The sequence below is a fragment of the Canis lupus genome, chromosome 34, assembly GCF_011100685.1.
Source record: "Canis lupus familiaris isolate Mischka breed German Shepherd chromosome 34, alternate assembly UU_Cfam_GSD_1.0, whole genome shotgun sequence".
In the NCBI taxonomy this organism is placed as follows: Eukaryota; Metazoa; Chordata; class Mammalia; order Carnivora; family Canidae; genus Canis; species Canis lupus.
In genome coordinates this window covers 26,474,743-26,499,792 of record NC_049255.1, presented here as the reverse complement: position 1 = coordinate 26,499,792, position 25,050 = coordinate 26,474,743, and the positions used below count along the sequence as shown (strand labels likewise).

Sequence of the window (25,050 nt, the reverse complement as noted above, 5' to 3'; positions counted from 1 at the left end):
ACCAAGCCATAACCAGAGTGATTAATTAAAGCACAGAAAAGAACAAGTTGGAGACAGATGGGATGTGTTTTAGGGAAAACTAATACAATTCAAAGCAAGGTAACAACATACAAAGAAAGAAAATAAGAACTAAAAGAGATCAAGACAATGAAGGTGTTTAGCTAAGAAGCTGAAGAGGAAAATAAAAGTGATAATCTTCAGTTGGATGGCAAGCATAAATGTCCTCCATCGTATAATTTATGCCATAAAATTAAAAGTGAATTCTGTAAGTAAAAGAAAATAAATAAAATTAGGTTCTATATATATTTAAATACAACCAAGTATTGGTTTTATTTGACTTTTGATTATTTTACAGGCAAAAATTTTTAAAAAGAGACATCCTTTCCATCTCTATGGAAGAAAGGATGTCTTAATTTCTTACAATTAGCTGATTACTAGGTCATTCTTTGTTGATAAAATACCTTCCCTTAGCCTACTATTCTTTACCAACTAATGAAAGGAGAATGAAAAAGTAAATTGTAAACTGGTGAGGTCAAATACTAATTGCCAAATATTCTATTACTGATTGGTTGGTTGTCCGCAACTTACAGTTTTGGAAAGGTGGTTAATTCAAAATAAAACAACTTATTGTTTCTTTCAATATGGAAATTAAAATTGTGTTTATGAAATTTTTACAGAAATCAATGCAGAACATTATTTAAATCTGAACACTGCAAATCTGAACACCGTATTCATGTTTATTACGTAATAAGCTCCAGCTGTGAACTGTTTTCCTTTATTAATTCCACTTGAAACTGTATACATCAAGTACAGCATTGAGGTACTTAGCATACTGCCTTTTAAACTGTTGAGGCCATATCCTTAATATTCCCTTCAGCTTTTACAATTGAATCTTGTTTTCCTTATATAGTACACCTCATGCCCTTTGGCATAATTGCCAAAGCCATTTTCCATGGTTGAATTAATGGCCTCTTGAAACTATCATTCTATCTCAAGAAGACATTTTCCCCTTGTTATTGAACACCACCAACAAATTGCTTTTACGCAACAGATTATTTTATATATGTGTGTATGCATATATAATATTTATCATTGAAAAATATGAAAAGTCATGCTTTTAAGCAACTGATGATTTTATAGAGATATATATAATCTGTGCCCTCACCTATATATAAAAAATATTGAAAATAAGTAAAATCTGTATCTCGTCATGAATTATTTTTAGGTGAGAGAATAACTTTTCTATATTAATGTTTTCTACATTTGTTTCCTACTAGTTCTAGGTAATAGTTAACTTCCAGGTGAAATTTATAAAACTGATACACCTAGATACCACCCTTAAGTATTTTAAAAATGTTTCTATCCAGATATTCCAGCATTATGAATATATAGGTTCTGTGTGTATAAACATAGTGTGTTATATATGTGTGTGTGTTACCATGAAACATGCTCACTTATCAATAACAAGGATAGTTTTTAAGAATTTTTCCCCACAAACTTGTGCTTGGTAAATCAATGAAGTGCAAGAAAAAAACCAGAGTAAAAAAAAATTTTTTTTAAAAAGAAAGAAGAAAAAAAAAACAGAGTCAAACTCATTTTTATTAAATGAGAGATGTGCATAAAAGCTTGAGTGATGTGTAGGAAAAAAACAAGTGTAAAATTTGTTGTAACTTTAAAATTCAGTAGAACTTCACTGAATCATAAGTGTTACATTATAGACATTCCGCATTTTAGGGAGAGAAATGTTCCATAGTTGATGCAAAGGAAATACACTTTATAAGTGTATTTTTACAAGATTTTTGTTGCAAAGCTCAAGATGCTAGTAATAGCAACAACATATAGACTATACTTTATATACTGGTACTTGGATATTTATGTTGATGTTTCAGATAGGGGTGAATTTTAAGAAGTGTCTAAAACAGTATACCCTCAAAGGATAAATCATTTAAAAGATTATGGCTATACTCCTGTTTGTTTGGTGGGTGGTATTAACAGTCACATGTAACTAAAATTTACGGTGTTTGAATAACATGAATATATGCAATTATTCAATATGATGTAATTTCATTAAATCTTGTACCATTCTCAATTTAAAGGCTCACTTCCTTATTGTTTTGCCATTCAAAACCTACAATTGCTTTTAAATAACAAAGATACACATTTCATATTTTAATACATTGCCACATAGTCACACATCTGATACAATTTGCACAGAGAAATATTTTAATGTTTTTCTATGTTTTACTAACACTTCAAATGATTTTAATGACAGGGTCATTATCTTTTAGAAGTTTAGAGTAAACCATTCTCTTCTATTACTATTCACACATTTTAAGATTTCTTAGAACTGTCGGGCTTTTTATATTCACTTTTAAAAGTTTAAATCATTTTCTCAAATTAATTTCTCAATTAAATCACTTCTCAAGTTAATTAAATCCATCGCGTCTAATATAATCTCAGGACTGCCAAACTTTTTCAACCATAAGAACAATGTTTCTAGATACATAGGTGAGGTTCACGTGTAAAATCTTTCTTAATGTAACACTCATCCTTCCCCAAGCAGAGAAACCTTTTCTTTTCCTTTCATGGCAATCATAAACTGTAATAATTATATGGTATACAGTGTGTATCTTGCACATAGACAATGCACATATGTACATTATACATAATGCATTTCAATACGGTATTTTATATTACCATTTGCTTAAAGGCCATGTCATAGAATGGTAAAACGGATACAATGACATTTATTTTTTTTCTTTCGAGAGGTTTACTAAATCCTTCTAGAGTACATTGCTTGCACAATTATGGCTTTGAAGAGAAGTCACAAGTTCTTCTGTTTTGTATCATTGTTGTGGAATGTACTTTAAAGGGGAAAGTGCATGACATCATGCTTCATGGTATGGCATCTATGTATCAGTCATTTCTACATATAACTATGTGGTGAATGATACAATCAAGACCTAGGCTACACAATCTATAGTTATTACAAAAAGTCATATATTATACCACAGTACTAAAAATAAAATATATTCTTCTCAAATAGTGAAAATAAGATATCCTTCATGTGTTTTATGCCACATGTTTTCTTGTTTGACCATGCCTTCCCCCCCCCAGTGGTAAATGAAAGCATGTCCAATATTTTATTAAACAATAATGACAATTTCCAGACCATTAAGGCCTTTAAAAAAAAAAAAGAGAGAAAAAGACGATTATCTTGTCATTAATTGCACAAATACACTCCTGATACGTTCAATACATGGCAAAAATATAAAAATAAAAGACAAGTTAAATATAAATGTCTTCTCGGTTATTGAGAAATCAAAAGTCCACCTGTACCTCTTAGGGCGAATGCGGTCTTCGATAGGCCTAAGTGCCGCGTCTTCCAACAGGTGCAGCACCTCCCTGGGGACCACGGGGGTCCCTCCCCATGCGGTGAGCCGTCAGCCGTGACTCTGCTTGGCGGAGAAGATGCGGGGGGCCAGGGAGGGGGTTGGGCCCGAGCCGGGCGCTGCTCCCCCCGCCGCGCAGCCGTCTCCGAGGCTCGTCGCCCTCCGCTCCGGGGGGGGGGGGGGGGGGGGCGGGGGGGCGTGCGCTGCGCCCCTTTCCCCGCATCCCTAAGGTCACAGCCCTTCTCCCGCCGCGCTACACGGCGCCCGTGTGCTCGCCCGTTCGGGGACCAGGCACTTACGAGGGGGCTCGGGCCGAGGGGCGCCCCAGCTGGGCCGTCGCCCCCGCCGCGCGCGCGCCTCACGTTTCCTTGAACCGAATGAAACGTAGGGAAACTTGAAGATCCCGGGGCTCCAACCGGGGGGGTCCGAGGCCGTCCTGCCCCCCCCCCCCCCGGGGCCCCGCTCAGTCCGCGCGGTCCTCGGGCGGCCGCGGGCGCTCAGATGCGCGGGAAGCGGCCCTGGGCGCCGTCGGGCTCCGCGAGCACCGACACGGGCAGCACGACCTCCCCGGGGCTGAGCTGCTGCAGCCGCATGGACTCCTCGTAGGTGGGCAGGTACTTGACCTCCTCGTAGCTGGGCAGCTGCAGGAAGCCCGGCGGGACCACGCGCAGCTCGTGCTCCGAGGCGCAGGCGGGGGCCGCGCGCCCGCCCCCCCGGGCCCGGCCGCCGCCGCCGCCGCCGCCGCCGCTGTCCAGCAGCGAGTCCTGGGAGCCCGCGGCCGCCTCGTCGCGCAGGAGCGCGGGCGAGTCGTCGTCGTCGTCGCCGCGGTCGGGCGGCCCCGCGGCCCCCGGCGGCCCCGGCCGCGCCTGGGCGCGCGGGTACCTGCGCGGGCTGGGGCAGATGATGCGCTGCAGGAAGTAGCCGATGGCGAAGAGCACGAGCAGGATGAGCAGCCCCGAGAGCTTGCGGACGAACCAGCCCACGTTGTCGAGGAAGGCGTGCAGCGGCAGCTTGCAGCAGCGCACGGCCGTGGCGTTGGCCGCGTCGCAGCAGCGCTCCCGCTCGCCGCACGCCAGCTCCGCGCAGCCCCCGCCGCCCCGCGAGGGCGCCGCCAGCGCCAGCAGCAGGAGCAGCAGCAGCGGCGGCGCCACCGGCAGGCCCTCGGCGCTGACCCCGGGCCCCCACATGGCCCGCGCCGCCCGAGCCCGAGCCCGAGCCCGAGCCCCAGCCCCAGCCCCAGCCCGAGCCCCAGCCCCAGCCCGAGCCGGGGCCGCGGGCTGGGGGCTCCGTCCGTCCGCGCGGCCGTCGGCCCCTCCCCGGGGCTCCGCCGGGCCCCGCGCGCCGCCCGCCGCGCCTCCGCCACCTGCGGCCGGAGCCGTCCTCCCGCGGCCGCGCTCGGGCGGGAGGAGGAGCCCGAGGCGCCGGGGCTGCCGTGGGCGGCGGCGGCTCGCCCCGGGGCGGCCTCGGGAGCTCCCGACCTTAACCCCGCGCCCTCGGAGCCGCCCAGTGAGGCCGAGGCAGCCCGCGCGCGGCCGCCGAGGGCATCGTGGCCCCGCGCTGCCCCCGCCCCGCCCCCGCCCCCGCCCGCGCCCCCGCCCGCGCCCGCCGCGCCCGCCGGGGCTGGAAGGGTTAAGGCTCCGCGCGGGGCCCCGAGCCCCCGAGCCCCCCGAGCCCCCGAGCCCCCCCGAGCCCCCCGAGCCCCGGGAGCTGAGCAGCGGCGCTCGTCCCCGCCAGGCGGGCGCGGGGGCTCTCGCTCGCGTAGGTGTCTCCGTGTTAAGTGATTGGATTTCCCCGGGAATGTTATTTAAGTGGACCTGCGACTAGGATTCGCTTACCGTCTTTCTTGTGATCTTTCTGATTAAAAATGGATGATGGCCATTAACGGCTAGCGCAGCCTCCGCCGCCTCGGAGCTGGGGGCTGGGGACCGCCCGAGGGCTGCGGGCAGATGCGTGGGGCTGAGGGGTCGGCACCCGGGAGCCCCCCGGAGCGGAGGATGCCCCGAGGGACTCCGGGCACGGCGCGACCGAGCGGCCCCGGCGGGCAGCGGAGCTGAGCCCTCTGCCGCGCCGACTCCGCTCGACCCAGGACAGGTCGGGGGACACCCGTCTCCCATCTCCCCAGCGGCGCATCCGTGAGCCCCCACTGCGCCCGCCGCACAAAGCAGGGATTCGGGGTAGAAGGAGGCCCCTTTGGCGTGACACATGTCTGCGAAACGTCGGAGGGCAGTTGTAAGTGGTTGGCAATGTTCCCGAGCATCGATCTGCGTATATAAAGGGTCTTCCTCAAGGTTATTCTTGTTTGCGAAGTTTGCTTTTAAAGGGAGTCTGTGCTCTCACTCAGCACGGGGGACAGAAGACTGGTCGTTGCAGTCACCACTCCCTGGGGATGGCCCACAGCGCAGGCGGGAGGGAGGGCCGTTCCCGCGGTTCCTGACCCGCAGGGCACGTCCGGGTGGTGTGGCCTTCTGCAGCCTCTTAGAGCGACGATGTGGAGAAGCCGGGAGCTTGCGCTGTTATTAAGGCAGACTGGAAGAGGCAATTAGCTGTTTAGGATTAAGATGTATTCATTCCCACACCCTTTAAACACTAGGACCCCTGTAGAGAAATCAACAGCAAATTCCATAGTCATTGAGGGGAAAAAGTAAAAGCAAAGGACAAATATGAAGACAATCAGGATTCAAATGTAGGTCAGATAAAAGCAGATTTCTTGCAAAGTGAGTCACACCGTATCACCTCAATAGCCTAATGGACCAATGTTAGGGGCGGTGGCCTTTCTTCTTCTGGAGAAGCCTGGAAGTGTCACTCACACAAGTTACTTCACGTGAAATTTGGTTGAGCACGGGCCCCTCTTTCTAAGCTCTCCTGAAGCCACCACGTTTTCTGTGCCATGGTCTGTTTCTCTCTTGGGACACTTTAAACCTATTTTGTAAAGCTTGATTATCAAGGGGTTTCAAACTTAGTCCAATAATCGAGTGGAAGTGATTAATTTTTAAACAATGAAAACTCTTTTTTTTTTATTAAACCCATTCTTTTGGCAAATTTACATTGAACGTTTTCTATATTCAAGGAACTCTGCTGGATGTTCATCATTATGGGGGGTGGGAGGGGGAGATTCTTTCCCTAGCATGGAATATGCCCAGGTCTGCACTGTCAGCTGCCACTAAATGGAGTAAAGAACAGACTCCACAAAAGGCAACAAGTGGCAGTTTCCTCTTTGGTCAAAACTTATTCTCACTTTCCCAAAGAAAAACTAAACTAACAAGTTTCAAACAATCTCAAGGATGAAAGCAGTTCATAGCTTGAGATGGGCTTTGACTAAGAAGTTGGAAAAAGCATAAAGACCTCTTTGGTTTTCATTATCTGATCGTTTAGGATTTCTGTTAGTGGAAGTAGGAACAGTGGCAAAAATAAAGGAGGAGTGGCATGTTTGGTGACACATAGACGAAAGTGCCTTGCTTATTGTTATTTTGAAACTACTGAATGAACAGCATTTGAATGGTTTAATTTCTATCTGCCTTTAAGGAGTTAGAATTTGTTTGCATAATATTAGGACAGAGTAGAAGAACAACATAGATCTTATATGAAATAAAACGTTGGCAGAGTTACTTGTATGAAAACAACGAAAAGGATGAAGTCTGCAAAATGAGTATGAAATGGATTTTTATTTGATTTTTTTCTTTCCAAATTGATAGCCTCAAAGTATCATCCATTAAAGACCCTCCGCAGAAACTGGCGCCTCTGTATTTCTTCTCTGACCTCTCAGTCTCACTTAATTCATTTTTACTTGTAATGTAATTTATAGTGTACAACCTTTCGAAGGAAAGAAACACTACAGCTTTAAAAGCTCCAGAAAAAGATCTGAGCTTTATTACTCAGCATCCTTATTATTTATATTTGCTTAACACACAGACGAATGGGGTAGACTTAGCTCACAGAAAGTCATAAATTCAACTTAGCGAGGAAGATAGAAAATGATTACATGTTCCATAGAATAACTGAAAGATAAAGGAAGATCACAATGTAAAAATTAAAAAATAAATCTTATTTTGTTGAACATTGGCACTAAAAGTGTGTGCAAGAGATAAAAACAGGTGGAAGGGGGATGGGGACTGACTTTTATACAAAAAAAAAAAACATGGTCTCTTGGAGTATAGCTTGATAGAAATTAAGAATATTGATTGCAGGGCACCTGGGAGTAGAGCTTGATAGAACTTAAGAATATACTAATTACAAGGCGTCTGCGTTAAGCATCTGCCTATGGCAGGGGTCATGATCCTGGGATTGTGCTCCCTCCCTCCTTACTGGGGAACCTGCTTCTCCCTCCCTCTCTCTGCCTCTCCCCACACCTCATGCATGCTCTCTCTCCCTCTCTCTCAAATAAATAAAATCTTTAAAAAAAAAAAAAACTATTAATTGCTTTAACTTGCCATAAAGCTTGAATAATATTTTTTGAGAATTTTATCTTCCTCATTTACATACATATGAATTAATGCCAAATTAGCCACACTTTTCAACAGTTTTAGAACAGAAGAAAGTAAATAAAATGCAACAAAACCAGCTACTGTTTCACTTTTGCTTCTGGGAGCATCCTTGTAGCTTGAGAAAGACTGGATGGCCCCATCATGCGACTTTTTGTTCTTTCACATGATGCCTGGTCCAGAAGGGAATTTTTCTCTGATGTCCACTAACGGTGAGCTGTGCCTTCAAGACTGGGAAGCAATAGTTCTGCCCATTTTTCACATCCCTCCTTCAGAACATCTAAACCTGGGCAGTTGGGACCTTGCAAACCATCCAGTCTGTAAGAACTCTTTATTCAGGGTGTGCAGCATATTTCCTTACTATTAACTTTTCATTAAAAATAATTCATTAACCTTCTCATTTTATGGTTTCCCTCCATTTGCAATATGTTCTCTCTAAGCAACAGTAAAGTAAGTGTTTTATTGTAAATAGCATGTATTTACATAAATGTGCCTCGTATTTACATAAATGTGCCTCAATAGAAGTAATTTGCCATCTCAAACAATCTGCTTTGAAGTGCTTTTCAGATTGTATTTCTTTCATCACTTATTTAATAAATATTTAACGACTCACTTTGAGCTAGGGGACACTATAATTCTGTTCTGGGATTCTATACAAATCAAACTCTTCCCTGTCCTCAGGGAGCTTACTGAGGAAGGGAGAACAGACACTAATCTGCTACACAGATGAATTACTAATTCCAACGATGATAAGCAATTATAAAGAAGTTTAGCTTGTTCACACTTTTTTATACCAGATATGACCTGGAATGGGGTATGATGGGGGTTTCAACAGGAGAGGCTTCTCTAAGAAGTAGTTCCTTAAGGAAAGACAAGGTGAAGAGGAAAGGGGTGTTCCAGGTGGAGGAAAGTGCATGGGGATAAATTCCCAAGGTGGGAAGACCCTTCCTTCACTCCTCATCTCTTATGCTTGGGGCAAAGCCTATGCCATTTCTGCTTCAACAGTTGAGATTCTCTCCTAGATTAGCTTTAGAGTCAAGCCATCTTCTGCTGTTGTTCAATTTTTAAACCAAATCTGGTTCTCTGCAGGGTCTGTAACAGGTTTTGTGATTTATAGTTACCTCTCCAGTCCTGTTCAGTTTCTTCTTGGAGACCAGGAAAGTTCCAAGTTCCAGGGATGTTTCCTGTTCTCTCCATCTCCACACCCCTGGCTAGGAGTGGAGTTTGGATTTCCTTTCAACTCTATCAGTTGGCAGCTTGCTGACAAAAGCTTCTTCAAGCCAAATGCTTGAAGTAGGAGAAAAGTCAAAGTGAGATGTTTTTATCTTTTGTTCAAGTTAGGAGCAAGAGGAAATAGAAATCTTTCTTCCTGACCTGAAATTAGAAACAAAAGGTTGAGTACATTCAGGACCTTATGAAAATAATACCTACATTTGTATTTGCTCTTTCAGCTTTTCAGAGCACTTCTGCATGCATCGTTTTGTTTTCTCCTCACTACGTTCCTGTGAGAAGGGCTGAAGTTGTTATTACCCTTTTCCAGGTGAAGACGGTTTAAAAAGCACCTGAATCCCAGAGCAAAAGGGTGGCAGTGCTGAAAATGGGATCTAAGGCTTCTTCAAAAGTGTGAGTAAGCATCTTACTCCCTCACTACTTGGGCCTGGCTTAAGGGGCCCTTGTGGGGGAGGCACTTGTCTTCTCGCTGACAATTTCTGATACATTGAGAGACCAGCCAACTTACAAGAAAAATGAGAGTCGAGCTGGACTGTGTTCTAGACCAGGAATACAAGATTCCTCTGAGGAAATAATTTCTGTCACTTTTGTGGCCATTTTCCGTAACACGTTAATAATGATTTAGATAATAAAATGACAGGCCAGCTATTTTTGTACTCATTTCTGTAAACAGTAGATAGATTCCCTTCCTTCATTATGTTCCATTCTTTATACATGAACTAAGCCATCCAATGCTCATCAGTATGCTAAGTTATATGCTTGGGAAAATAAGGATATATTGGGTCCTGAAACAATATTATTTATGAGTGACTTGCCTTCTAGATTTAAATTTTGCTTTATAACAGTTTATCAGTTAATTTCTCATGGCAAACTTTCTCTTTTTTTGCTGGAGATATAAAAACTAAACCATAAATATGATGAGATATATTTAGTGAAACCAAGAAGATCTGAAATTAGAATTCCAGTTATACCAGCTGAATGAATTCATTCTCACTCATTCTTTTTTTAAATGGTCAGATTGTTGAAGTTAGAATATATTTGTCAGTAGGCTGATATACCAGTCAAATGCTCCATTGGCAGAAAAATCATATAGCATGAAATGAATAAGGTGAAACATTTTTACACTCCATTATTTTAACTTGTAACTAGTAATATACCCTTCACCTCCCTTTCATTACAAGGAAAAATTGGTTGTTAATTCTTTCTTCTGAATATTCTCTGTACACCTGGATTGAGTGTGGAGTGCTTGTTCTTGCTTGGCACCCTGCCCATGATTGTAGAGTTACAGGGCATCGGGTCGAGTAGCATGACTCTGAGCCAGCCATTAGTCCCAGGACAGGGCTTCCTGCTTCTAATGTTAATTGACATGGATGAGAGACTGAAAATAGACCAAATATCCAAATTTGGGGTTAACAATTTCCGTTGTAGATTTATCCAAAAATGAATTTTATAAGGGCCTTTTGAATATGATCTTAATCTTCCTTTTCATTTTTATTTTCTACTCCTTCCCTTCCCTGCACCCTTTGCTTCAATAAATGACTACCTGACATAGCTCTTCGACTCCCTGCTTGAGATGTTATCCCTTCCCTTTGGTTGTGCCCTCCACCAGGAATTCTCTTTTCCCATCTCCACAGGTCAAAACCATGTAAGATGTAGCTTCAATGTCACCTACTCTTCATATATTATACTACTCACCCCCAAAGCCACCTGCCTCATTTACAAGTTGTCTCTTTCTTCTAGGACTCCCCTTAATACCATCTCCCATTCGTGGTAATTCTCATTTTCTACCTCTACTTCAGGAGGCTGTGTAGCTATCTTAATTGTCAGGTTTCTAGAAATCAGTTCACGGCACTAGGCTTTGATCTGTGCTTCTGTAGAACAGTGGGTTTCCGTTTTTTTCTGCATACTGGCATCCTTTTGACAACTTTGGGAGGTTCACCTGAAGGGTTTCCCTGCACCCACATTACTTCCCTGTCCATTGCCACACTGTTGTTTGAATGCAATTCCTCCCTGCCTGCCTGTGCTCTATTAGAAATTCATGAGGCAAAGTTCTCAAATGTTCCTGACAGCGCACCATCTTTCTATAGTCCCGATTTACTGTTAGGTCATTCAGCAAAGTTTATCCTGCTGCACCCAAGTCACACAGGACCCACTCCATTCAACACTCTGTGAGACAAGCATCTCCATACATGTATTGGTCTCACTTGAGACAGCATGAACTGATTAATGTTGGGAGGGCATCCATGAAGAACTTCCAGAACTCCAGAAGGCTGTTGGCCATGCCATGCAGGAAACTCTGCCTTGGCAACTTGTACACAATAGATGCTGAATGCATTTTTATGGAATTAATTTACCTAAGTTTATGAATCTGCTTGTATTTTCAACATGTACCCCTCTCCTAAGTAACTATTCCATGGTTTTGCTACCTGCAGAATAAAGTATTTTACCTTGCAAAATAAGCCATTATTTACTGGCAGTTTCCCTCCTGAGGTCCATATGCTCCAGCTACTGGAAGATAGAATTTCACATTTATACTGTTAGCACCTGGGCCAGTCTGGGACGTTTTTGCTTTATTTTTTTTCCCAGATTTTAAGTTTATTGAAATTATGTAACATTATATAATTATGAAATAATATAAATTCAAGCTTAACAGCCAGCCTTACTTCCTCACCATTATCCCCTGAAGGAATGGATGGAGGAATTGCATTCTTACGGTTTCAGTGTGCAATAACATGGTTTTAATGACGTTTGAACAACACAGAAACTTTATTTTCTGATTCTCAATTGTGTTTCAGATTGACCAATCTGTCCTGCAATTTACCTTTGAGGGTGGAGACTGAAATCTGTGATAGCTACATTTCTATCATTTAAAATTGTGTAGGTGCTCAAGAACGTTTTTGCTTTAGATCACTGCTCGACCTTCCAAGGTCTAACCTGTTATAGAAGGGCTGATCCCTTGAGGGTATCAGGATTCTGACAGGGTTCAGCCAGTGGAAAATTGGAATGGAGGTGGGAGCCGGGGTGGGAGCCCTGGAGCTCTTCTATAGCTCCCCTGGACAGGTTTGCTGTCCCCCAGCCCCCAGGCTCCTGTAAAACCACTTCTTCCCGGCCATTGTTATTAATCTTTGGGCTGCTTCACACTCTTCTGGGGGTTTCTTAGCTCTTTCTGCTTAACCAATTTCTTGTATGTATGTATGTATGTATGCATGCATGTATTTATTTATTTTTAAAGATTTTATTTATTCACTCATGAGACACACACACACACACACACAGAGAGAGAGAGAGAGAGAGAGGCAGAGACACAGGCAGAGGGAGAAGCAGGCTTCATGCAGGGAGCCTGATGTGGGCCTCCATCCCAGGACTCCAGGATCACACCCCAGGCTGAAGGTGGCTCTAAACCACTGGGCCACTGGGGCTGCCCCAATTTCTTGTATTTAATTTAATTCCCTCTGTTTTAAATACTCAGAATGATTTCTTTTCCTGGTTGGACCTTGACTAATACAGTGGCCCTGAACCACCTTCTATAGCTCAAGGGATGCAGCGATAACAAATGACATGATTCCTCTGATTCTATGGATTTCCCCCTCTGTTGCCTAAGACTAATCACATTTATCCCACCCATCTACTTAGAAAAGTTGGCCTCAATTGCTAGACAGTGTTAGTTAGTACTGCTCTGTGACCTTGAGCACCAAATCTCTGAGTCTGTTTATCCTCATCTGTAAATTAAAGGATATAATAGCTACCTTATGGAGTAGCTATGAAGATTAGATGAATGGATACATATAAAGTGCTTAGAACAGTGCTTGGCATATAGTGAGGTCTATATAAGTGCCAGCTATTATTATTTAACCAAAAAGAGTGCATTATCTTTTCTTGCCTATTAGTTTGATTCTGAAAATGGTGAAGTACAAAGCTAATTTGTCTTAGGGCTATCATGATTTTATTAGATTTGTAACTTGTCTTCCTGAATCAGCCAAAGACAAATGGAGCCCATTAACTTTGTAGAATTTAATATTTGGCCCTGAGCTTTATCATTGGCAATGCTATAAGAATTAGCCACATAAATTTGTTACTGCATTTGGAAAATGGCTGGAGGTATTATGTCTCCTATGAAATTCTCCCTTCGAATGATTACTTTTGGAAATCATTCCAAAAAAGCCTTGTTCTCCTTATGGACTGGACCTGTCAAAACTTTATTCTTTTTCATCATGATAATTATGCAAATCGTAAATCCCCTTTTGCTGTGGTTGCTGGGGAGCTCAGAACTAAATTTAAAGTTTAGCGACATGTGTGCTGGTCCCTCCTTTTCTCCCTCTGTATTAATGTATCTTCTTCAATATAGGCTTGATTTTCTAATTCATTTTATTTTTTGCCTGAGTCTTATTCATATTTTGCTATTTCTATTTATATAATAAATTATAGCAAATCTTTCTGGAATAAATTTGCGATGTAAATAAGTAATGCTAAATTTGTAGGGTTTTTAGAGCATGTTGTGAGCTTTCCAATGTTACTCGGCAGGCACCACCGAATTCCTTTAGAATATAATCTCATTGTAAAAAATTATTCTCTTAGCTACAATATGTCTTGGGAAGTTCAAGTGGTTTGGTTACATGCCTCAGACATTTTTAAACTCAGAACCAATCATAATAGTCTTTACCAAAGTCTCACAGAGAAAGAGTTCTATGTGATGCTATTGTTATTTGGAAAAATAACATGGTCAAGTAAGTTTGGGAAATGACCAGTTACAGAAAGTTCTGTGAGCTTCACTACCTCAGGATTTTTCAGAGCCTTTAATTTGTAAAGGTACATTGTGATTCTCTAAGAGGGAACAATATAAGGTAGCATTCTTAAAAAGATTTTATTTAGTTATTTGAGACAGAGCGAGCACAGTGGGGAAGAGGGTCAGAGGGAGAGGGAGAAGCAGGCTCCCCACCGAGCAGGGAGTCTAATGTGGAGTTTGATCCCAGGACCCAGAGATCATGACCTGACCTGAAGGCAGATGCTTAATCGATTGAGCCATCCAGGTGCCCCAAGGTAGCATTTTTCTAATTTATGTGATCAAGGAACATCCTCCACACTCCTCTACAGCCACTTTTTTTCTTACCTGAAACTCTAGTTAATATTTTAAGAAATGGGGTTCTTTAATATAGGCTAATTTTCCCATAGACTGGGTTTTGCCACAGCAACAAAGCAAGTACCACTTTTTCATTAAGTCCACACACAAATCTGAAAGGGCTGTCCACCATCAATTAAGAGCATTCCTTAGAATCACAAATCTGGAAGATTTCTTAATTTTAAAACTTCATCCTATTTTAATAATAAAGTTGGACTATTTGGAAAGAAATGCACATTTTTAGTGCTCAGTCCTCACTGCTTTCTGCTTGAAGTCTACTAGTCTGGACAGAAATATAAAATCAATGACCATGTTACTGATGTGACATTTAAGCTGTTCGATACCATGGGGCCATGATTTAGTTTTAGACAGAGGCAGATTAAAAATGAGTCTAAGAATAAAGTTAAGGGGATAAAGCTGTGAATATAAGAATTTTTAAAATGACAGACGTGGGAAATAAAAGTAATTGCTTTTGAGCACTTTTCCATATATAAACCTCAAACATGAGGCACAATTTTATTAAGATTGATGAGGCTAATCTATAATTAAAGTAGTTTGGAAAGACACATACAGTGATTTACTCTTTCTTGAAGCTGAACAAATGGATACTGCTAAGTGGAACTGTCTAATAATACAGCATTCTGGCTGCTGGTCTTTGGTTCCAGAGGGTACTGGCTTCAGAATTTCAGATTTTTCTGTTTATTTGAACATTTATTTTCTCTTCCAGCACAGTTTTCCTATCATAATAGGAATTGTATCAGCTAACACTTGTTTCATACTTAACATTTACAAAATGCTTACACATATATATCGTACTTGTTACAACAAGATGGGTGAGTAAAGTGTTAACAGGGATAATTATGCTGGGTGGTTAGGAGTTCAAGCCATGGAATCAGATGGACCTGGGCTTATCTGGCTCTACCATTAGTTCTACAGTCTTGGGCAGGTCACCTAACCATCCCAAACCTCAGTTTCCTTCCCTATAAGTGGGAGTAATACTGAAATCTAATTTATAAGCTTATGTGAGGATTAAAGGAGATAATTCAAAGTGTTTGATGCATAGTAAATGTTCAGTAAGTAATTTTAGAGGATGTAGAAGAAGATGAACTCAAGAGTGATTTGTTCAAGGTTGTAGAAAAAAGAAAAGCTAAGATTTGAACTCTGATCTTGATATTTCTAGTAGAGCTTGGGAGATCCCTGCCTACCTGGTGAACTCCCTGCTGACCCCACCTAACAAGGCTCTAGCATATGACCTGCCCTAGCATCAATAGAGAGGGTATGCAGGGTAGTCTACAGTACAGAGCTTTAGAATCAGGCAGATGTGAGTTCATATCCAAGTGGTGCCATCTATTAGCTCTGTGAAATTGGGATAATGGTATCTTTTCAGGATCATTGTCAAAATTCAGTGAGATGATATACTTAAAGTGGCTGGTACACAATAAGCTCTTGTTAGATGCTGGTCATTTTTTTGTATTGTTTTGTTTTGTTTTGTGCTCGCTTCGGCAGCACATATACTAAAATTGTTTTGTTTTGTTTTAAAGATTTTATTTATTCATGAGAGACAGAGAGAGAGGGAAGCACAGGGAGGGGCAGGCTCCCTGTGGTGCAGGGAGCCTGATGCGGAACCCAATCCAATCTGAGGACCCTGGGATCATGACCTGAGCCAAAGGCAGATGCTCAACCGACTGAGCCACTCAGGTGCCCCAGATGCTGGTCATTGTTGAGATGTGACGTGGGATTAGAAGACCTCCTCCATCTCAATTTGGAGAGAACAGGAATTGCCCTAGTTCTTGCCCAGTGGGGTGGAGAGTTAGATTTGTATTTTATTCCCTCTACCCAGATATAAAGAAAGAGATAGAAAGCCTTTCTCATCCCCATTATTTTTTAACAACCTTGTTTATAAACTTTATCTGCATAATCCAAAATAAAATATTAAAGCTCCTTAATAGGCTCTTAAAAGTAACATTTTGGCAAGCTCTTCCGAGCATGTCTTGGGTTTGTAGTTACAGTAAGTCAATATATACTCCTAGATATAATTGGAAATTTACACTTAAATATTAGATGCTTAAAAGAACACCAGAGAATGGAAAAGTCGGGTAATGCCCCATCGATGTTTGATATTATACTGTTGATTGGGAGTAATATAAGCATTTAAGTGTTATAAAAATGATATCTTGAATTTTGTGAGCCTGGTGAGGAAGGCAAAGAGAAGTTGTCCCCCATTTCCCAGGGGAGTGGGGGACAACTCTACTGTAGAAGGGAAATGTGAGCTGGAGCTTGAAGGAGGAGTTGGGACAGGAAGACACTGAGAACTGTGGGCCATAAAAATAAAAAGTGTGTACAACAGATCTTACAGTCTAAAGAATGAAGCAAATGCACATGAAATGGATTAAATGTTTGTGTCACCCCAAAATTAATGTTTTGAAATCCCAACCCCAAATGTGAAAAGATTAGGAGATAAGCCCTTCAGGAGGTTATTAGGTCATAAGGGTGGAGCTCTCATAGGTGGGATAACTGCTTTCATAAAAGGGACCCCAGAGAGCTCTCTTACTCCTTCCATCACATGAGGATAAAATGAGAAGTTGGCAGTCGGCAACTCCAAAGAAAGCCCTCCTCAAAACCTGACTGTGCTGGCACCCTGATCTTGGATTTTCCAGCTTCTAGAACTGTGATGAATAGATTTTTATTGTTTATAAGTCAAAGTCTTTGGTACTTTGTTATAACAGCCTGAGCTGACTAAGAAAGCAAGGGCCTGACAATACGTATGACTATAAAATTGAATCGGTAATTCACGTCTCCCTTGGTCTTAGGCAATAACCATATATCTGTGCCTCTTGCCTGTCTTTTCCAACTCCCCCCCCCCCCAGTGTAAAAGTGGGGCATCCAAATTCCTTCAACATTGTGGCAGATTGTATTTTCCAAAGATAACTGTACTGATATGTATATGTGTGTATCCCATCTCATATGCTCTTACAATGTGACATTAACATGCCTCCTTCAAGAGCTGGAGATCCCTCCCTTTGAACCAATAGAATGCAGCAGACGTGACTTCAGGATGACTTCCAAGGCTAGGTTGTGAAAGGTAGCATGGTGCTCTCCCTTGGGACACTTGCCCTTAGAACCATTTCATGAGAAAACTCAGGCCACATGGTGAGCCCTCATGTGGATGCCCCAGCTGACAGCTCAACCTAGGCCCCCAGCCAGTAGCCAGCATCAACCACCAGACATGTAAATGAATGAGTCTTCCAATGATTCCAGCTTCCTGCCTTTGAGTCTGCCAGCTGAGGCCATGGCCACTGAGGAACAGAGCCAAGCCAGCCTTCTGTGCCCCATTTGAATTCCTGGAACTGAATTCTTTTTGTTGTCCTAAGTCTCTTAAGTTTTTGGGTGGCTTTCTACACAGCCATAGTAATCACAGCAAGTGTCTCTCCCCAGTTATTTCTGTGAATCCCTGGGGGCGTTTCAAATGTGTCTCATGAACAGTCTTCTCATGCTGTCCGTGTCTGTTTCCTGTGCAATGGTTGCTGTTGAAGCCATACCATGCACAATACCTCACTACTGTCACTATTGCAAGGGCTCTTGTGTGACTAGAACCAGTTTAGGAAACTTCCTATGTAGCTGCAGAATCTTCCTATGTAGCTGTAGAATCTTGACAGTTGTTTGAAATAAGCTGGAAAAAAGCTGAAAGACCATTACCTATGCCATGATTTAGTCATTTAGGCACGTGCATGTCAGTGCTGTTCTGTATCCTTTTGAATACATAATTGGCCGCATGCTCAGTCTGGGGTAGGAGGATCCAGTTGTAGTGTGTGGGTGAAGTTCCATTCACAGTACAAACCACAGGCGACAATCCCCCTTTGGCTGGTGCGTATGCAGTGCTGGGATCTCAGCCCGCATACTCCACGATCCCATCATTAGGGACACTCCAGAGAAACTCTGGAGGATGTGGTTTGGGAAATAAGAGGAACCAGAAGACCTGGTACGGATTTTAGCAAGAAGAGCCAGGAGATCTCCTACCACTTCTATGGTAGGTTGGTTCAAAGGGGGAAGCAATCAAAATCTTGTCTGACTGCAGGCAACAGAAAACCTGAAGAAATGGTGGCTTAAACAAGTATGTGTTTTAATTTTTTTCCCATGTAAAAGAAATCCAGAGGGAGGCAGCACAGAGCCGGTATGCAGTTCTGTGATGTCATCTTGTTGACTTACCATATATCAACTCCACCTCTAGATGTGATGACATCTGAGTTTCAGGCAGAAAATAAGAGAGATCAATAAAATATAAAAAACATATGCAAATAAAGAAAAAATATATTCTAGTTTTCTGCTACTGCCTTAAGGAGCTTTCCTAGAAGCCCTACCTAAACAATTTTATTTATATCATATTGGCTAGGATGAATTGTGTATCCACCCCCTAGTTGCAAGGCATCTGGGATATGTAGTTTAGTAGTTGGGCACATTCTAAATCACACTGGGATCTGCAGGAAAAAAAAAAAGTGTCTATTATAAGGAGTTTGGAGTGTCCCCAGTGTGGCATATTCCTGGGCAGATTTTAGAGAGGCTACATGCTATGCTAGAAAAAAACACCAGCTTTGGAGTTAGAAGAACTCAGGCAAGGCACTATTATGTGACATGGGTAGACGACTCACTTTTCTGTGTCTCATTATCCCCTACTATAAGAGTTGTATTGTGTTAATTTAAAAATGCACATAAAGGGGATGCCTGGGTGGCGCAGCGGTTTAGCGCCTGCCTTTGGCCCAGGGCGCGATCCTGGAGACCAGGGATCGAATCCCATGTTGGGCTCCTGGTGCATGGAGCCTGCTTCTCCCTCTGCCTATGTCTCTGCCTCTCTCTCTCTCTGTGTGACTATCATAAATAAATAAAAATTTTTAAAAATGCACATAAAATGTCCAGTACAACACCTGGACATAGGACACTTGCAAAAAAATTAGTTCCTTTTCCTTACAAGGGTCTGCAAGGGATCTTAGCTAGGATCTTCAGGGTTGGGACCACTTATTCTCTGCAAAGTTCCCAGACTCTTTTGCATAAATAAGCAGGAAGTAAACTTCCCAACCTTGTTCTCAGCCAGAATGAGGGCCCCAAAGAATTTGAGGCCCTAAATGCCAGGGTAGACAAATAAAACTCATGCAGCAGGATTGCAGGCATCAGGTCACTGACCTCTCTGTGACTCCTCTCCCGAAGAAGTCCAGGACTGTGTAGGCATATTGGGGATGCCTAATGAACAGTTCTGTGTTCAAAGAAGTGCTTAACTTAGATGGTTAGCATGTCTCCTTAGCCATAGGATGTTAACTACATGGAATACAGGGTAAGGGTTGTCAGTTGGTGGCAGGCTTAAAGGCTTTGATGAGTTTCTTATTATGATAATGAATCCATTTACATTAAGACACAATGAGATGGATGCTTATGAATGAAGAGAGAAAGGGAGAGAGTCAGAAACAAGAAGACCCCACTGATGCCATTTCCATGGTCTAGGCACCTGTGAAAAAAGAACTGTGGCTGTGAAATTATCTAATGCTAGGATGGACAGACACTCTGAAATCTCAGTGGACTTGTACAATAGATATTTACTTCTAGCCCTCAAAAAGTTCAAAACAGCTTCTGATTGGAGCAGTTCTTTTTCAAGCAGTGATTTGAGAACCCAGGCTGCATTCATCTTAGGGTCCTTCGTCATCATTTTATCTGCTAAGTTGCCTAGAGCTAGTGGAGGGGGAAGAGCATGGAGGATCCTGTGTGGGTGGTTCTTGTAGGTCAGGACTGTGGGTCAGGCCAGGAAGTGATGCACTTTCCATTGACTAGAAATCAGTCACATGGCTATATCTTACTCTGGGAGAGAGAGTCCTTACACTAGATTAACAGGGGAAAATGGAATTAGTGAACAGCTAGCTCGTGCCTGCCATCGAGATAAAAACAGATACCAAGTTGAAGAGGTAACCTTTGAATAATAAAACCTTAGAGCTAGAATGGATTTTTAAAGTCATTTAGACCATCTCTCGTATCTTAAATTTAGTTCCATTGCAAATCAAGGCAACGAGCTTTATAGACACTATGCTGAACTTTGTGGGAGACCCAAAAAAAGAACTCAGTCTATTTTGCCCTTGTCCTTGACCCTGCCCTGAAGGAATACAGTGTGTGGGGGCGGGAGACAGGGAGGCAACAAGAGGAAGGGGCAGATGTATGTATAATGGAAGGTAAGGCACATGGACAGGTGATTGCTAAGCGATGGGCATTTCAGGAGGCATTTAACTCAAGTGTTGATGGTTTATGTAAGTGTGAAGATGGTGCTGTAAAGCCAGTAGTGATTGATAATCATTAGCTTTAGACATGTGGCTCTTAAAGTATGATCCCTGGATGAGCAGCATCAGGCTCATTTGGAAACATGTTAGAGTTTCAAATGCAAATTCTCATTTGCAAATTCTTGTCCCTATATCAGATCTACTGAATGAGAACCTCCAGGGTAGGGGTCAGCAATCTGTGTTTTATCAAACCCTCCAGGTTATTCTAACACAAAGTTTGAGAACCATTGTTTTGGAGTATATCAGTTCTGCAGGTTTTTTATTTGTTTTGATGTTCAGACTGTAGGATATCCTAAACCATGGGGACACCTGGCTTGCTCAGCTTGTGGAACATGTAACTCTTGATCTTGGGGTTGTAAATTTGAGCCCCACACTGGGTGTAGAAATTACTTAAAAATAAAATCTTTAAAAAAAAGATATTCTTTTTTTAAGACCATGAAGTTTTCACCATTCTTACCGTGTTTGTTCCAATGTTGTAGGATTATTTCATAATCAAATATCAATAATTTCTGAAACCTAATGAAATTATATGCAGTTATGTAGATTATATTTTCAACAGTTTCCAAGCCATTGTTAATAGTCAGATATTGTTAATAGTCTGATGTTCTTTGAGGTCACAAAAGCATTTAAATCTAAAGACCAGTACTTAATTGCATGGTTGGTCCTCGATGTAAACTTGCTCTTTCATTTTAGAACTGGAATTTTTATAAGCCATGGCTCATAGATTCCTCCCTGTACTCAAAATTAGTGGTACTGGGAGGGGGGCGGTCCCCGGGTGGCTCAGCGGTTGAGCGCCTGCCTTTGGCCCCGGGCGTGATCCTGGAGACCTGGATCGAGTCCCACATCAGGCTCCCTGCACCCTCTGCCTGTGTCTCTGCCTCTCTCTCTCTGTCTCTTATGAATAAATAAATAAAATATTTTTTAAAAATTAGAGAAGGTGGCTTTTCTGAGACACAGGAGCTTTAGGAAGCCTGAGAACCTTGCTTCTCAGTTCTACCTCTGCCACCACTGACTCTGGGACTCTTTAGGTTTCTAGTTTTGTAAAATGAAAGAGCTGGGTTTGTTCTGTAAGTCTTAAACTTCTTTGGAGCCGTGGCCCCCTTGGGAATCGTTGGAAGCCCTCTGGGGCACATCCACTCCCAGGTCCATAAGCAAGCCCTGGATTAAATGGTCTCTCTGAGCCATTCTTGGTCTTGTTCAAAGTTCTGAGGCTTCTATAAAACGTGGAGAAAGAAAAAGTTCATTTCTTAAATTCTGGAGAGGGAATTAAGAAATGTTGCCATCCTTCACAACTCTGTGGCTGCTTAAATTTAATTAATCTAGCTAATGAAATAACCATAGTCTGGTAAAAATGGTTGGTTTCAGGATAGAGAAATGAGAAACTTATTGTCAGCCTCTAGATGGAAAAAAAAAAAAAAAGCTAAGAGTTCATACATTATTTATGAAGTAAAAATAAAAGTTTTATATTTTCTTTAGGTTTGTTTTCATTTTTTATTTTCAACAATGTTAGACAGGAGGCAGCCAATCAGAACTGTGGAGCTCTTTGGTAGTAATTAGCCTTCATCTGCTAATTTCTAAGCAGGAAAAATATGATTAAAATGAGTTTCTGCACGGCTGTTGATTGGGCATAATGGCAAAGTAATCATCATAAAGCTAATAAGAGTGGAGCTAACATTTCGAAAGTTATTGTTGAGTAACCAGAAGACTCTAAAAGCCAAAAACAACATCAAACTAACTAGAAAATGACACCTCACCCCACACACACTTTTTTGTCTGCAATTCAACATCAATTAAACAGAGCAAATGAAAACCAGTTAATTATATCAATTTTGAGGTCAACTTTCAACAGCTCAAACCTCCATGATAAGCAAACCACAATATTGAAAGCTCTTTTGAAAAATCAATAAATAAACAGCCATCATACTAGGAAAAGCTGCAACACATTTAACATCACGTCAATAAATTCTAAACAAGCCTTGTACTTTGATTAGCTCAAACCCCCTGCTGCCTGCCCTTACTATGCATTCCTGGTCCACTCAGGCAAGTGTGCCTGCAGCCTGGTGGCACTGCAATTGGACAGGTGTGACAGACCTCCACTGAGTAGTTCTTTGGGATTGTGTGGTTCCCTGGAAAATGGAGATTAATGAGCTCACAAAAGGGACAACGCATAACTTCAGATCTTGGTGATGATCACAAGGAGCTATTTAGGATGCTTGATTAATAAAACCAATTTCTTATATTCATTATCCAAAAGTCCAAAGTCAGTGGCATTAAGGGAAAGTTGAGTTAATGTGGAGGTATTCCAAACAGAGTAAGAGCAAATGAGGTTCTTGGCTTGTCTTTCACTGTGATCCTGATTGAAGACCATCATACAAGGTCTGTTAGGATTCTAACCACAATCCAATAGAAATCACTGGAGAGTCAAGGGTGAATTGATAGATATGAGAGAGGGGTGGTTAGATGCCCAGTAGCAGAGAAAATTGTGATCCAAGGGCATACTGATTTGGGGTCCCAACATCCTTTGTTGTTTTCTCTCTACTTTTGCCTTCTCTTACCTTTTTTTTTTTTTTTTTAATATGTGTAAGTTCCTTAGAATTATCTCCTACCACCCTGGGTGGAAGCACTGGATTTCCTCTAATAAACTAGGAAGTTTCCCATGATGTCAGGTCACTCTAGGCAGATTTTCTCAGCATAACCACCCCTATACTTTAACATTCTTTAAAATTTTTTTTCCTTTAAAAATAAATGTGTACTTCTAAAAGTCACTGAATCCCATAGACTCTGGCCAATCACTGCTTTGAGACCATCTAGATGCTCTGCCATGTGATTTTATATTTTAATAGAAGAAGGCTGACTATGGATTTCAAAATTATCTAACTCCTTTCCCATTGTAAAATCATGTCAAATCATTAATCTTAATGCTTCTAATAGCAGTCCTTTTAAGTGGGTAAAATTCCACAATGTTAAAGTCAGTGCTTTACAAAGACACCATTAGACTCTAGTTCCACAGAAACGCCAAATTTCTAGTGTCATGAGTGTTAGTCACTTTGACAGGAGAAGAGACATGGTCAAATATTTGCAATTTATCAGGGAACTACAAATCAAAACCACAATGGGATATCATGTCACACCAGTCAGAATGGCTAAAATGAACAACTCAGGAAACAGATGTTGGCAAAGACACAAAGAAAGGGGAACCCTCTTATACTACTGGGGGGAATGCAAACTGGTGCAGCCACTCTGGAAAACAGTACAGAGGTTCTCAAAAAGGTAAAAATAGAACTACACTAAGACCCAGCAATTGCACTCCTGGGTATTTATCCAAAAGACACAAACATAGTGATTCAAAGGGACACATGCCCCTCAATGTTTATAGCAGCAATGTCCACAATAGCCAAAATACGAAAAGAGCCCAGATGTCCATTGACAGATGAATGGGTGAAGATGTGGTATACATATATATAGTGGACTATCAATCAGCCACCAAAAAGGATGAAATCTTGCCATTTGCAAAGACATGGATGGAACTAGAGTGTAGTATGCTAAGTGAAATAAGTCAGTCAGAGAAAGACAAGTACCAAAGTATTTCACTCATATGTGGAATTTAAGAAACAAAAGAGATAAACATTGGGGAAGAAAAGGGGGGAAAATAAGATAAAAACCGAGAGGGAGGCAAACCATAAGATACTCTTTAACTATAGGAAACAAACTGAGGGTTGCTGGAGGGGAGGTGGGCGGGAGGATGGGGTGATTGGGTGATGGGCATTAAAGAGGTCACATGATGGAATGAGCACAGGGTGTTATATGCAACTGATGAATCACTAAATTCTACCCCTGAAACTGATAATGCACTGTATGTTAATTAACTCGAACTTAAATAAAATCTTTTAAAAAATATTTGAAACTTGTGTTGAGATTCAGAATTATCTAGATTGTTTTCCCCTGGGATCTCTTTGAACAAAAGGAAGAAGATGTAGAAGTTCTGCCTGGAAGAAGCACAGACAAAGGAGACAAAGGATGGGAATTATAGTGGCTGCTGAATTAGCAGGGACTAGGCATGGGACTCTCCTAAATCCTAAATAATATTGGTCAATATATTTTCCTCAGTTCTGCATACAAGTCGTGGGCCTCATACCCTTCTCTTTGTGTACAAGTGAAGCTAAGAATCATGTTTCCCTGGGATCAGATGGGAGTTCAGGTCCCTCCCCATTCCTGGTTCTGGGCCGGAACCAATTCCTACCTACCCCCTTTATGGAGATGCTCTTCTTCCCTGCCTGGTGAAGGATTCCTAACAGTGTGCCAGAAGGTATTCCTAGAGATTTTGTGGGATCTCAAGGGAAAACTGTCCCATAGTTTCTTCCTTACTTCCTATATTCCTACCCCCATATTTTAGGACATCTCTATTAATGTCATTGTGTAGAATGGTTTGAGGTTGACTAAGGTAAAATTACTAAAGTCTTGGGATGTTAAGATTTTTTGTTTCTACTGTAAGTTTTATTTCTATAAGCATTGGAAGCTTTGCC

At 42.1% G+C, this 25,050-nt stretch overlaps 1 protein-coding gene across 1 annotated transcript; it reads right to left on the bottom strand.

The window, feature by feature from the left end:
• Positions 1–3,598: 3,598 nt before the first annotated feature.
• C34H3orf80 (chromosome 34 C3orf80 homolog) lies at positions 3,599–4,579 on the bottom strand. The gene has a single exon (XM_038583274.1). It carries the CDS (start codon positions 4,577–4,579, stop codon positions 3,890–3,892), a length of 690 nt encoding a protein of 229 aa, XP_038439202.1. The 3' UTR covers positions 3,599–3,889.
• Between the last annotated feature and the right edge of the window lie 20,471 nt (positions 4,580–25,050).

Coding starts and splice junctions, on each gene's coding strand:
- C34H3orf80 (XM_038583274.1), bottom strand. CDS start 4,579: ATGTGGGGGCCCGGGGTCAGCGCCGAGGGCCTGCCGGTGGCGCCGCCG.